Source organism: Triticum dicoccoides, chromosome 4B (assembly GCF_002162155.2).
Source record: "Triticum dicoccoides isolate Atlit2015 ecotype Zavitan chromosome 4B, WEW_v2.0, whole genome shotgun sequence".
In the NCBI taxonomy this organism is placed as follows: Eukaryota; Viridiplantae; Streptophyta; class Magnoliopsida; order Poales; family Poaceae; genus Triticum; species Triticum dicoccoides.
This window is the reverse complement of record NC_041387.1, coordinates 109,466,347-109,480,690: the sequence shown is the minus strand read 5'-3', so window position 1 is coordinate 109,480,690 and position 14,344 is coordinate 109,466,347. Positions and strand designations below refer to the sequence as shown.

The 14,344-nt window shown below is 44.6% G+C and overlaps 1 protein-coding gene across 2 annotated transcripts; it reads right to left on the bottom strand.

The window, feature by feature from the left end:
- Positions 1-904: 904 nt before the first annotated feature.
- On the bottom strand, positions 905-11,690 carry LOC119295330 (transcriptional corepressor SEUSS-like). 2 transcript variants are annotated; one of them, XM_037573734.1, is made up of 10 exons: positions 11,349-11,690; positions 9,344-10,547; positions 9,125-9,244; positions 8,892-8,940; positions 8,600-8,814; positions 8,397-8,465; positions 8,016-8,110; positions 2,882-2,975; positions 2,534-2,603; positions 905-2,373 (listed from the first exon to the last, which is right to left on the bottom strand). In XM_037573734.1, the coding sequence occupies exons 2-10, from the start codon at positions 10,412-10,414 to the stop codon at positions 1,430-1,432; spliced, it is 2,727 nt and encodes a 908-aa protein (XP_037429631.1). In that variant the 5' UTR covers positions 10,415-10,547; positions 11,349-11,690; the 3' UTR covers positions 905-1,429. The 2 variants fall into 2 exon arrangements, with proteins under 2 accessions (XP_037429631.1, XP_037429632.1); XM_037573735.1 differs by lacking the exon at positions 11,349-11,690 and adding an exon at positions 10,839-11,230.
- Between the last annotated feature and the right edge of the window lie 2,654 nt (positions 11,691-14,344).

Genomic DNA, 14,344 nt, shown 5'->3' with positions numbered 1-14,344 from the left:
TCCAAATATTCGCACGCTAGTCCAGAATTCAAGGTGTGAGGCATGGTCGACAGCAATTTAACAAAATGTGCAGTCGATCTCAAGAAAAAGAAAAGTGCATGCTACTGGAACGCCATTGTCACGTGGAAAACAATAGAAACTATCTTGGACTTGAGATAGATCCCGATGCTAATCCAGTGGCTAAGCTGGATCGATTGAGACTTAGAAACGTCTCAGCCTATACCGACCGTTGGCAATTTCTAACGTACAGTTTTTTTTTTAACTTGTGGCACACTTTATTAAAACTTAAATAATAGTTACATCTTTAACCAGCTCGATTAAGGGAAAGCAGGAGGTTCATCACCCCAAAAAATAACAACTTGAAAATCAAAAGACTTTCTTGCTAAAGAGTGTATCTTTAACCAGCTCGACTAAGGGAAACCAGGAGGTTCATCACCCTAAAAAATAACAACTTGAAAATCAAAAGACTTTCGTGTGCCATCGTATTTGCCTCTCTCGGATAGTGAACAAAAGAGTGATCCAATCCTCTGTGCTATATGGAAGCAGCAATGATAGCTGTATATGGACCGAGTATTTCAGCTACCCCATTGCAAACATTATTAAGCTCTAGGCAATTCGATCAAAAACAACTTGTGAGCATCCTAGTTCGTTCGCAAGTATCATTCAGTTTTTCATTGCTAACCCCTTCGTTGAAGGAGCATCGAGCACATGATCAAATGTCAAAAACGCTCTTATATTATACTCCCTCCATTTCACAATTTAGTGCGTCCGCGTTTTCCGAGATCTAAATTTGACCATAAATTTAACCAATAAGGCCGACTGCGGCGGAGCAAAAAAATTATACGCACTACATTGTGAAATGGAGGGAGTAGGGCAGAGGGAGTAGTTGGTTGAGATGCTTGGGTATAGAAGAAAGCACATTCTGTCAGTGAGATCTATGGCAACTTACACAGAGTATAGTAAGGCTACAAAGGGAAAATTCTCAAGCAAAGAGAGATATAAGCACATATGATTGCTACAGCAAGGGGCGACGATAAGTTACAGATTGGATGTCATCCGTCAAGAGAGAAAAAAGAGAGGAAAAACTTCTTTTCTGGGTGAGAAATAACACCATACACCAGTACCGACGGCTGCCCCGTGCAGGCAGAATCTGACCCTCTTATCTTTCAGTAAGATAACCAAGGCAGGTAGCTCAGTGTCATAGTTGCATAATACACAGCGAACCAGTTAAACAAACTGATGCACCATAACAGTGACCAGCTCAGTGCTTACCATTGCTTATGATTCCTTTATGGCACCATTAGAGCAAAGCCCATATGCTTTTGGTCCAATGGGGGTTTATGGCGCTGACGCTGATGGTCCATAAGCGATGAGCCCAGTGAGAACAGCTGCGTCATCATCATATTGAACTTGAGTGTTTCCAGCCACGCTATTGAGAGGGTTTCCAATCATACTGAAGATTATTGAAGCTATTTCCTGCTCTAAGTCCACCCAACAGCTGATTTCCTATGTCATGCTGCTGCTGCTGCTGCTGCTGCTGCTGCTGCTGCTGGCCCAACTGTGATAGGTCATGTGCACTGTGATGCATTCCCATCCTCCCGTTCATTGCCATTGCATTGTTTGTCACTGCCATTCTCAACCCATTAGCTGTAGGATTTGAACCAAACCCACCCATGGCCCCCAACCCCATTCCTCCGACTCCAGAGTGATTTGTGACAGCATTACCAAGTAAGCAGTTAACCCCGTTAATACCAGGGGTAAATCCGTTTGGTCTCTTCATGTCATTCCCTGCATGGCCAACACCATTCATTTGTGATGACATCATCTCTTGCAAGATTCTCTCAACCGAGCTTTGGGCATCACTTTGCTCAGGCTCCTGAGATCGAGTTGCAGGAGGCTGCATTGGCGGCAAGTTTGATGATACTGCTGGGGAACTGAGTTGGTTTGTATTCTGAAGGGCAGGCATCATGTTGTTATTGGATGATATAGGTACCTGGGAAGGGAAAGAGGTAGAAGGATTTGACTGTAATGAACTTGCGGAGTTCACCTTGGGAATTGCACCATTATTCCCACTGTTATACTGACCATTTGCACTGCTCATTAGATGATCTTGGCTAGAATCAATTGAACCTTGCAGGATCCCCATAACAGTTGGTGAGGGTGCAGATGTAGAGGGTGCACAACTGAGAGAATTATTTGATGTCACATCTGCATTGGCAGAGGCAGAAGCCTGCGCACCAGCCATAGGGGCAGAATTTTGGCCACTCTGGTTTGAACTCTGCGGAACAGATTGCTGTTCTTCAGGTTGTTGCTGCTGTGGTTGAAGAGGGTTGATCCCTGATGGAGTCCTCCGAGGAAATTTATGCAGGCTATCTGAAATAGAAATAACTGTGGGTGTTACAGATAACCAAATCACATAAAACAGCAAATAGCACCCCAACAGGCTACTGTCCATTGTGACCCAGAATTAGAGAAAATTCACAGAAACCAAGTTCGTAGCCATCCCCACAAGGGAAAGATTAAAATGTCATACCGATTGGTCCAGATCCAGTCTGCTTGCTGTGGTCAATCAAATCTTTCATACAGTTTACCACCTCTGCAATCTGGGAATATCAATGAATTACATGAAATTAGTAGAAACAAAAATCAACTTAAATCATACCTACAAAACCTAAACAATCGCAAAAATTCTAACAATGATGGGAGCTTAGAAATTGTAACAGGTGGATGGAAACTACTCCCTCCGTCCGAAAATACTTGTCAGAGAAATGGATAAAAATGGATGTATTTAGAACTAAAATATGTCTAGATACATCCATTTCTCCGACAAGTATTTCCGTCGACAAGTATTTCCAGACGGAGGTATCAGACCATAGTATACCTGAAGGCAGCGGACATATCGTTTTGTGTATCCTAAATCATTTACCAAAGGCACCTCCAGAGCTTTAGCCAGTTGCCGGGCACATGCAACAAACCTAATGAAACAGGATTAACACATAAGTACGGATTGCATGGACTAAAAAAATACTAGTTACTAAAAGAAACATTGAGTCGGTGATACTAAAAAACAGTCAGCACGCAAAGCAAGAACGCTGTGAATAACATGCAACCCTGAAACAGCATACACTGTTAACTATAATAAGTTCTTGCAGAGAGAGAGAGAGAGAGAGAGAGAGAGAGAGAGAGAGAGAGAGTTATTAAAAGGGAAGCAAAACATAATGTTCTGGAAGTCAAAGCAAAGAAGTTCGACACAAAGCACCCATTGTTCATTTCAGGCTTCTATATGTTTATGAACCTTGATGTTTCTTGAACATCAATATATGGTCGGCTGTTGCCAACCGATAGTAAATTGGAAACATAACACAAAATAGTATGTTGCTAATTGCTAACAAAATACTCCCTCCGTCAAAAACGCTCTTATATTATGGGACAGAGGGAGTACATGTGAAGCATCTTCTTGAGCGTACTCCGCCACATGATATCATAGTTACTGAAACCAGACCGGTTTACCCAGTGAAGCTTCCAATTCACCTGTCCGCTATTCTAACCAGTGGCTCTGTTGCGGACTCTCCAATTAGGCTCACTGGTTGGACTTGCTTAACACGCATAAATAAAACCTAACATGTCCTTTTGGCACAGGACCAAACCAAGGGTGGACAGGCTAGCACCATACAGTTCCATCACGAAACTAGAATGTCTATTGCTGGAATCCTATTCCTCCTGAATTTTTGTAGCTTTGTGTCATTGGCTGAACCCAGTTAGATTGGGCAAAGCTCTGCCCCTCCAAGATTTTTCTGGTCGAGTGACCAGGATTTCCATAACACAGTATAATATCCCGTACCTTGCATCTACTCTGGAGTCTACTCAGCTAAAATGAAAATCATTTCTTAGGCAACTGCATTTTTCTATATACCTGTTCTACAGTCTGAGAACCATCGAGGTATTCAGCTAGATCTCATCTCCATTGCATTCATCAGCAAGTATTCATTTCGGTTCGTTCCAGCTAATCAAGATATCTCTCTTCCCTACTTAATAAGTATGTACGGTTATGTGTTACGTTCCTTTTTTTGTCCGCACTCTCCCTCCCGACCCCACCTCCTCCGTTTCCAGTTTTGCTGGTTTCTTCCAACCGGTTTCCCTTGAAACCGCCTCAACTGTCCCACGTTTATTGACTTACCAAATAAAATCATGTTTCTTGGGTAAGCCAATAAGTACTGATCCAATTGGCAACTAAAGTCCTTTTTTGGTACGTAACCACATGTAACAATAAAATGGCACGTAAATCACAGTGATTGCGTACAGAAGATTTGTGCCCCCATTGGAACGCAGAGTCAAATTATCTAGTAAGAGATAAATAATCATGCCTAAGATGAGATTGCCTTGTTAGGTAATAAGTGCACAAACATGGATCTAAATTATTCACTTTGCCTGGCAGCATAAGCTCTTAATGGTGTTCATTGGCGCATGAAAGAATTGTACAAGAGCAAGAGGTCCTGAGACAGAGACTCTACATGCTCATTTTATTATTAAAGGAGTGGTGCTGGTGTGATTAGAATGGGCATGCACTCGCAATGTTAGCACATTTTGCAAGACGATTGACCTGAGCTTGTGTCCTAACAGAACCTCACGATTCTAATCCACATCTTAGGGACGAGGATTCGCCTTGACGTAAATTAACTGCATGTATTGCCAAACAGGGTTGGTTGGTGCATCAAACTCAACTATAGTAATTAGCCAAAAATATGGCAAAACCTTCAATGTTAATTACTTGATTCACATCACCCATTGTCCTCCACACATTACAGTGGAATGGGAAGACATGTGCACATTATCATCACATGCAGAATAATCTGCATGTTATTTTAGCGCAGCTCATTCCAATGAAGTTTCAATTATATTTCTTTTTATAGAGAATCTCCTTTTATGAGTTAAATGACATATGTAATGAGCCGAATACATGACAAACGATATGTTGATTTCAAATATATGTACTCATGACTATGACCTGTCTACTGTACAATGACATACTGCTTCTAACATGATAGATCGACTCAGACGGACTAAACGCCATATTTAGAATGCTCAAATGGTAAGGTCCTTATTGGTCACACGTAGTCAAAAGAATTCTTTTTTTAGGTATGAAATAAACATGTCTTCCACACAAACATTGCAGATCAACTACTCACTATACTTAGTCAGGGATCACTATCTTCTGCACAGGACCTTGTATGGAATGTCTTGCTAATTATTTTCCTACCAAGGTTTCAAGATGCTGGCAGCTGACGTGTAGGAGGGGGTCAAACTTTTAGGCTTGTGATGTGGCCTTGTGGACCCTGGCCCCAGGCAGCATACCACTGCCATTGAGGCAGCTGCATTGCAAGGGCTAGGGGGGTATAGAACAAGAACTTTGGTTTAGAGAAATCACCTGGCACATTACGGCCGCGACCACGATATCTGGACGGCCCTGCATGTCTAGGGATTGGATCTTTTCTGTTTTGAGTAAATACTGCAGAACTACATAACTTAATACAAGTGACATGTACAGGATATAAAGACCCAATCCCTCTTTCTCATCTTTTAATTATTAGTATTAATGATAATGCCGAGCGAGTTCAAATTTAGTGTGGCTAAAAATGTCGGTCTTATTGCTTGCACTAGTAATGGTCAGAAACATAGAATTTGACATCGAATTGAGTGAGTCTGTTACTATATAATTCTGTTGGCATTCAAGTGATAATCATTCTATATTGAAGATAATCCTGAGTATAAAACTGATCGAGTCACATTTGAGTTTATGTGGTGGAACTGTGAAACGTGAAACTATCAAGTGTTTTTGTATTATTATTTTTTTAATATTGTATTGTTAGTAGAAGTACATAGAACTTTGTGAAACAAAACATTATATAATTTGGGAGAAAAAATCCAAATATCCAACCATACGCATCAGCAAATTTCAGAATTAAATATAGTTGTGGAAGACTAAATCGATTTAATACTACATAGCATACAAATGTACTATGTAACTGAAACACCTATAATCCTTTTTGAATCTCGTAGATTTGTGGAAAGCTATAAAAACTTCCACTTCAAAACTTTACAAAAATACAAATTCCAAAATCTGTGAAACAAATTAAGTTTTAAAACTGAATAAGCCATAAAAAATTACTTGAATAGTGGATACTTATTTGAGATTAATGGGTGATCTTAGCATGTGTTAATTGTTTGGTGGCAGGAAATTCATAAATACATCTATTGCACATGTGCCAAGTGCATTAAAGGTACATCTGACAGTATTGTATTATTGGAAATCAATTAAACTGAAATATGCATCATATACTCTAACCAACTGGCAACGTGTCAGTCTCTGCAATCATGTGATCCCATCCGCATGGATACCGTGGTATTTCCCCTTTGGCTTACCCTTTTTCGTGGATTCTTTGTTTTACTTGTTGACTGCTCAAAATGAGAATAATGGCAGATAGCAACTAACTCCAAAGAAATATCAAATATAGGAAGTAATCATGATAATCCCTGATACTCCCTCCATCCCATATTACTTGACGCTCAAACGGATGTATCTAGCACTGAAATACGTCTAGATATATCCGTTTAAGCGTCAAGTAATATGGGACAGAGGAAGTATCATGTTTCTACCATATGCACTGATTTTCTGGTTATGTGTTGGACTGGGGTCCACATGAAGATGAAAATCCATCCTTGAGCTGTGGTGGTGGTCATGGTTTAAACCCTAGGTAACCATCCTCACGTCAATGAAAAACTATGCTATGTTGCCTCCATTACATAGAATAAGGAAGTTTTCCTAGATAAATGAAGTGAGAAAACTCGCCTCTTCATGTAGAGGTATAACAACATAGAGGGCAGAAATTATTTATAAGCCTAAAGATAGATATTAACCTGAAGAAATTATCTAATATGGAATATCATCATAATAATCAGCCATTTTATTCCTGCCTTTGCTTTTATGCCCATTTGCAGCCAGATGAGGCGCATGTGTACATGGCAAGTGAACTCCTCAGGCCTAGCTCACTGGCCGCTTGGCATGAAACAAAGATGGCAAGCACGCAAACAACCTGAAGCTCACTTCCTTTTTCATAGCAAAATGAGGCAGAAGGCCAGCTTGCTAAGGCCCTATTCATAAATCACAAGAGCTCATTCACAGAAAGTTCCTATGAAATTATATATCGAAGTTTATGTCAATGAGACCATATACTCCCCTAGCAGGATAACAATGCGGCCACAGCGTAAGCAACAAAAGAGTCAGAAAGATCTCATAATTGCAGGACAGCCCCGCAAGCAGATACTTTATTTACCCCAGCCTCAAATTCTCAATTAACTGACTAGCTATGAGCAACATTAAAAAATTAAGATATGTGCAGCAGGGAACATCTGAAGCCATCTAGTGTTAATGATATTATGCAAGCTCAAGACATGGACAACTGGGCGACATTTGGAAGGATTAGATGATGTGGACTTGGAGACCATCTGGATGATTGTCGCACCTAGTTATAACATGTAGGTGTGCAATAGTTGCCCTCCCTTTTGAAACAATTGCTTCTTGAATCATGAGCGCTCATCATCCGGGTCAACTCAAAAAGTGTACTGAGATTGGGGCGACTCATGTTTTTGCAAGGCAAACCAGGCAACGGGTAAGCTCACTCAAGCCCACCTAACCAGACATGTTCCACTCGACAAGGACGATTCTCTGAGACCAGTTTCACAGAACCCTAACATTTTCATCCATGCTTTGTCTAGGATGGTAAACTCAGTTGGTATGGTTTGGTCACAGAAGGCCATATGCTAAAACCAAATCAACTACAATAGCCATAAAACTTTGGATGGCTAGAATGAGGTATCACATGTATATGTATTGGCTCCTGACTTGCCATGGTGGCCAATACATCTAAAGCTATACATTAAGAGAACATGTAAATTTGACTCTAGAAAAGAACGTAAGGAAAGTATTATGCACAGCACAGCAGGGCCAATCTCCTTACGAGTTGCAATTATTCTGCATGTCCTGAGTTGTTAAACTCGTTGGAGTTTGAGCAGCAGCCTGGTACTTTTGTACAACCGCGCCAAGCTGACTAACCTGCATTAAACATCAAGGTGCAAACATAGATCAAACCTTCGTTACCAAATCTAGTATACAGACAAGATCCATGGCTGTAAATGAAACCATGTCTAACTCTACATTAAGGCTTAGTCTCCAATTGCTGAACTGTGCTGTGCTTATTTTATAATCTGGGGTGGGAAAACAGCCATGAAAGTGGGCAAAAATGAACCAAACAAACACTAAAATAAGCAAAAGCTGGTCGGATAAGCTGGACTATCATAATCCACCACAATCCCAAATGCAACCTAATAAGTCTTAATACCTGCGGTATTATTGACCTCCGTGGGATAAGTTCCTCATGACGCCTAGCACAGAACTCCCAAGATGCAATCTTCAATACAAGCAAAAGTACAGGTGAAATATGTTAGTCCAAAAGCCACCACTTATTCAACAACAATATAAGAGAACCACCATAATGATGAATAAATGACAAGAAAAACAAAGTATAAGACTGAGTTGCAATACCTTGAGGTCTGGATTAAAAATTATCCTTAGATGCCCCTCGCGTACGACACGCAATTGCTCAAAGACACTTTCCTGGATTGCTTTAGTATAGTCCAAAACAATCTGACCAGATGCATTTTTGGATTCACGTGGCATATCAATATACAATAGTTCTTCCAATGTACCACTCGCATATTTGATTTGGCATAATCGCGGTAAGACCTCAACTGTTGTCTCTGTAAAGTTGACAACATAAAATCAAACTAGAAACACGAGTAGGTGAGGAAGATGTACAAATAAAAATGATGCTTACCAAAGCCCCGGCCAGGCTTCCGATTGCATATTTCACAGTGCCAGACATCCTGCAGGTGCAAACATATATGGGAAGTTATAAATAATAACTTGAGAGGCAAAAGTATACTATAAATACTATGTGATACTCCAAATCCTCCAACTAACTAACAGAAGAGTTTACTTGCATAAATCAAATATATGGAATCAGAAGGGGGAAAAGGTACGGATTCGATGAGAACAGCAATAGTAAACCTGAGGGAAAACTCCAGTAGTTTGACGACCAGTTCCGTAGAGAGATACACACCACCTCTTTTTGGCAGTTGGCGCGAAATACTCATTGACAAAGTTTCTCCAGTACTCAATATTATTATCCTGCATCAACAGGAATAAGTAGATGCCCTAAGTTCTAAGAACATGGCTTTTGCTTGGAGCATAAAACTACACATTTTTAAACAAACAAAAAGAACATACCTGTGGCCTGTTTTGTTGATGATACATGTAATGGGTCAGTCTCTTTGCACAGGTACCTGGCTCATAGGAAGCCGGCTTTCCTGGAGTTCTTATGTTTAGACTTTGTTGACGAAGTAACTGCTGCTGCTGATGTTGATGTTGCTGCTGCTGCTGCTGCTGCTGCTGCTGCTGTAATTGATTTCTCTGTAAAGGAAGGTTCTTCAGAATCTGTTGTTGTTGCTGCTGCTGCATATGCATGATACGCTGTTGTTGCAAAAGGTTCAGTTGGGCAGCCGCAGCAGCTTGAGGGTTCTGCTTCGTAAGCTGTAACAAATGGTGCTGCTGCTGCTGCTGCTGTTGCTGCAAGAATGCTGATGGATCTGAATTCGGTTGCTCCATCTTCACCGCACCCAAACCCCTCAACGATTGCAACTGATGTGGCTCAAATTTTACATTGCCAGCATTGCGCATCATCTGGGCTGGGCCATTTTGGTCAAGCTGTCCCATCTGCTGTTCTAATTTGACTCCACCTATGCTGCCGCCATTCTCCATCTTCACTGTAGCATGCAGCTGCAGCGGTTGCATTGACAATTGCTGCTGATTGTAAGACATCGGTAGTTGTTGGTGGTGCTGCTGCTGCTGTTGCAAATCCTGCATATCCATCTTCTGCTGCTGCTGCAAGTTATCTGAACCTAGGTGATTGCCCAAACTAACCTGGGAGGATGACATAGGATCAGATCCACCCATGCCAATCAAGTCACCAGCACCATCAAGCCCCCCTCTTTGCTGAAGCGTATTCATCGGAAGCCCGCCATTAGCCATTTGCCCTGGACCCGGCACAGTGCCTCCGTTTCCAAAGGACTGCCTGTTGAGCAGGGGGGAGGCATTCGAGGATCCTCCAAGCAGGCCATTCCCACTAAACTGTGTGCGCGGGGAAACAAGAGATGAGAATGGGGACTGTGACTGAAGCATGCCGCCGCTACCCATTCCCTGCTGGCCACCACTGAGCAGGCTGGAATTCGTCCGGAGAAGAGAAGCAGCACCCATTGGCTGCCCAGGTCCCATTGGGTTCGGGGGACCCGAGGAAACCATCCTTTGCGGGCAATCGGAGAGCTCCAAGCTCTGCAAACCGCTCCAAGGTTATGTCACCACTCAACTCACCATCCTTTCAGACCAGCATACCCACGAGATCCACCAAAATTAAGCAGGATTAGGCCAGCATTCCCTGTAAACAACCAGAGATTGCAACTTTAGGACACATGCAAGGATGTAGACCAGTACGCCTTCTAAAGATCAGGACCTTTTTCAGTTTCAAAAGAAAAAAAAATCAGGAACCTTTTGTGGTTAATTTTTCTAATAAAAGCATTCTGTGACGAAAGCCCGACTAACAGACGGTAGCGACACAAGATATCAATTCTGTGAAAACTTGACACATTTAAACACTTATTCGTTGAATGCCCAATTGCAAAGTTTATCTGGAGAGTTATACAATGCACATACGATTTACATTATGTACCTAACTCAATTGACTTCTGGATCAATTATTTCCACAAAGTAGGGGGGAAAAAACTAGCACCGGTAGACATGGCTGCAGTTGTGCAGACAATTCGAAGGACATGAAGCAATGCTTGTTTTCAACACAGATTACCATCTGATCCCAACATTGTCACGTCTCTGATTTGTTACTGGTCATCATGTTGGGCTATATAACTGCTGGAGCAACTCAACTGAAGTATGGACCTCTTCAGAGGGGATGGTGACCAGTTCAGTGATTAACTGCACAGCAAGCTCCATAATGTTGCTGCTTGGATAAATAAACTCCCTGAAAGCTGATTTTCGACATTTCACTCTGTTCTGCTGGTCAGCTGTAAATCTTCGGTACGTGTTTATGCTGTCAGGTTATTTATCTAGTACATCTGCAACTTTGTTCTCGCTGAATTGTTACTCTATGGCTTGGAGCAATGGAAGCCGGAGGCCGCAGGCAGCTTGCTCAAACGAAATAAAATACTCAAACAAGCGCACTCACCGCCACGAAGCCACCAGCCAGCTCCAGTACGCAGCTCCGGCCCGCCAGCGATCCGAAGGACGACTCGCGCTAAATCGCGCGGCGCGGCGCGGCCCGCAGGAACCCTCGTCCGCCGGCAACGCGCTCGCTGCCACTACCGCCCCCGCCCCCGCCGCGCCGGAGCAGCTCCGCTCCGGCTAGGGTACGGTCCGCCGCCGCGCCGGTGAAGAGAACCGGTTCGTAGAAAAGATCTTTCCCCCCTGTCCCCAAGCGCGGGCGACGGGATTCGGCCTCTCTGTGGAGAAGGGAGGAGGCGAAGCGAGGAAGGAGAGAGAAAGCGAAGCGAAACAGCAGAGAGAGGGAGGAGGGAGGGGGGAAGAGGAAAATGCCGAGACTCCGTCCTTGCGGACGTCAAAATTCCCATTCGATTTGATTAAGATCCGGGGGCCGCGACCTGCCCGGCACCCAGCGCCACCCACTGACGGCTGGGGCCGGCGCCCGGCCGGATCCGCGTGGCGGTGAGCGGGTGGGGGTGAGGCTGCGGTGTAGGGGGTATGATTAAGGGGGGTGTTTTTCTTTGTTTCGGTGTTTGGTCTATTTTATTTCTGGGTTTTTGTTAGTTGTATGCTGAGGTTAAAAGAAGTCAAAAAGGGAGCGTGTGCGTGTGCGTGTGCTCCATGCCACGCCATGGCCAACGGTGTGGCATGGGATATCCCCCTGTCACACACATGGTCGTGGAACATGTATAGAAATGGAATGTCAGCACCGAGCTGTTGTGCTCCAGTTAAGAGTGCACGGGTGGTGCTTAGACCTGGATAATTGCCGTGGTAAGGCCTCGTTTTGATGGGAATTTCGGTGTCCAGCTCAAAAAACATATATAGTGTTTATTTTACTGTCACGCGGAGTGTTTCGTCCAACCTTACATTGTTCCCCTTCCCCTCTTCGTTTTGATTTTTCCTCCTATGTCTTTCTTTTCCACTTGTTCTCCTTCAACTGTCTTGATTGTCCCACCTTTCATTGACTTACCAAATAAAATTATGTTATCTTTGATAAGTAAAATAATTTCTTACCAAATCGAAACCCTACATTTTATCTAGCTAGGTAAATCACGACCAGGATTTGATAAACATTTATTTACAGCTGGTACGAGTGAGAATACGACTGCCCCCATTGGTACCATGCGTCATCTCAGAAAATGAGACCTCATGTTACCATAGGCCGAACGAGGTACGACCCAGGGTACGAGCATCCATGCTCGTACTGGACTTAGAGCCTATTATTCAATTGTAAAAAATATATACATGTGCCAAAGGGGAGTACAACCCACGGCGTGAGCACCCGCGCTCGTACCTTAGGCTTTCAAATGCTCTATAAACCCAGCCGAAGGGAGGAGGCAGTGCAAGCGAGGTATAGACGTTCTGGGAACCAGGGTACCTAGACTTGGCTGCCTGCGGCCCATGGCGTGGCTCCCTCGACGGCCTGGTATGGCCCATCTACGAGACTGTCAAGACAAGACCCTCGCGAGGGGCCAAGCCTCGCGAGGGGGATAACGCCAAGACCTCCTGAGGGAGCGACCTCCCCAGGCTGCTCCTGAGGAGTGGAGATTCCTATGCAGGTGCCCAACTTCATGAGGTTGCGGTGACACAACCATGACGACCAAGGCCAGGCGGACGCCAGCGGGCGCAGAGAAGACAGTTTCCTCTTTGGTGCTAAGGAGGCAAGCGCGGGCGTGGGTTCCCGAGGAATCAGGCAAAGGTTTCCATTCCAGTGCAACGAGACCAAGACCACCAGAACGGCAGGACGGATGTCATCGCCGAGGCCACCGCAGCGTCACGACCAGAAGTTTTGCAGTCAAAGACCACCTTTTGTCAGGATAAGATGTACTACATGTCCCCGTTCAAATTGGCTACTATGGGATCCCTTCCCGCCTATATTTTGGGGGAAGAGGACCGAGGCCACTATAAGTATAGGTTAGCCACCGTCATAGAGGGGGCGGACCCCCAATCCGAACCTCTCAACTCATCCTCACACTAGAGCAGACCTCGCGAGGTTGTTCATCCTTTGTACTTGTTCATCCTCAGCCCCTCGTGAGGCAAATCCACCCCAAAGCAGGAGTAGGATCTTACCACCACAAGGTGGCCCGAACCTGGGTAAACTGTCGAGTCCATCTTCTTCCTTGTTCATCGAGCTAGGTCGTGGGACGACGGGTTGGTTGGTTGATATGTTGAGTCCTTCGCACATTCCTCAGAGTTCAAACCTTTCTTGGGTCCGTGGAGCCCTGAATGCGACATTTGGCGCGCCGGGTAGGGGGCGTGTCGAAGCTCTGCCTCTCCATCGGTTGTGCTCCGTCCGCGCTGCGTGGTTCCCATGGTAGGCCCCGCCCTGCCCGCCAATCCTTCGGGCGCACTCGGAGACGTCATGGGCCACCGGGCCTTTTCCCCCCGCCCTGCGGCAGGTGCGGTGGCCGCCGAAGTTCAGGCCAACACTGCCTCTGCGGTACGACGTCACGGGGAACCCCACGGAGTTCCTTCGCTTGTACGAGCTGAGTATCATGGCGGCGAACGGCCACGACAAGGCCATGGCGAACTGGCTCCCCATGGCTCTCATGGGAGTGTCGCGCTCCTGGATGCTTAACATACCAGAGTCTTTGGTGGCCTCGTGGGAGGAGCTGCGTAATCAGCTCATTGCGCGCTTCGCGACACCGGCGCCCCACACTATAGCAGCCATTCTCGGTGGGTCGCAGGCGCGCGGGCCTCAAGCCGCCACGTCAAGCAGCTCTTCTGTGACGCCCCCGATTCAATCATACACTAATCATACACGCAAATGTGTACGATCAAGATCAGGGACTCACGGAAAGATATCACAACACAACTCTAGACACAACTCAAAATAATACAAGCTTTATATTACAAGCCAGAGGCCTCGAGGGCTCGAATGCAAGCTCGATGCACAAGAGTCAGCGGAAGCAACAATATCTGAGTACAGACATAAGTTAAACAAGTTTTGCCTTAAGAAGG

Bases quoted from the DNA above. Each gene is read 5' to 3' on its own strand.
- LOC119295330 (XM_037573734.1), bottom strand. From the start codon at position 10,414: ATGGTTTCCTCGGGTCCCCCGAACCCAATGGGACCTGGGCAGCCAATG. The intron at 9,245-9,343 runs GTATGTTCTTTT...CTGTTGATGCAG, and splicing joins ATCAACAAAACAGGCCACAG to GATAATAATATTGAGTACTG. The intron at 2,976-8,015 runs GTAAGGAGATTG...CTGTTTCATTAG, and splicing joins ATGCAGAATAATTGCAACTC to GTTTGTTGCATGTGCCCGGC.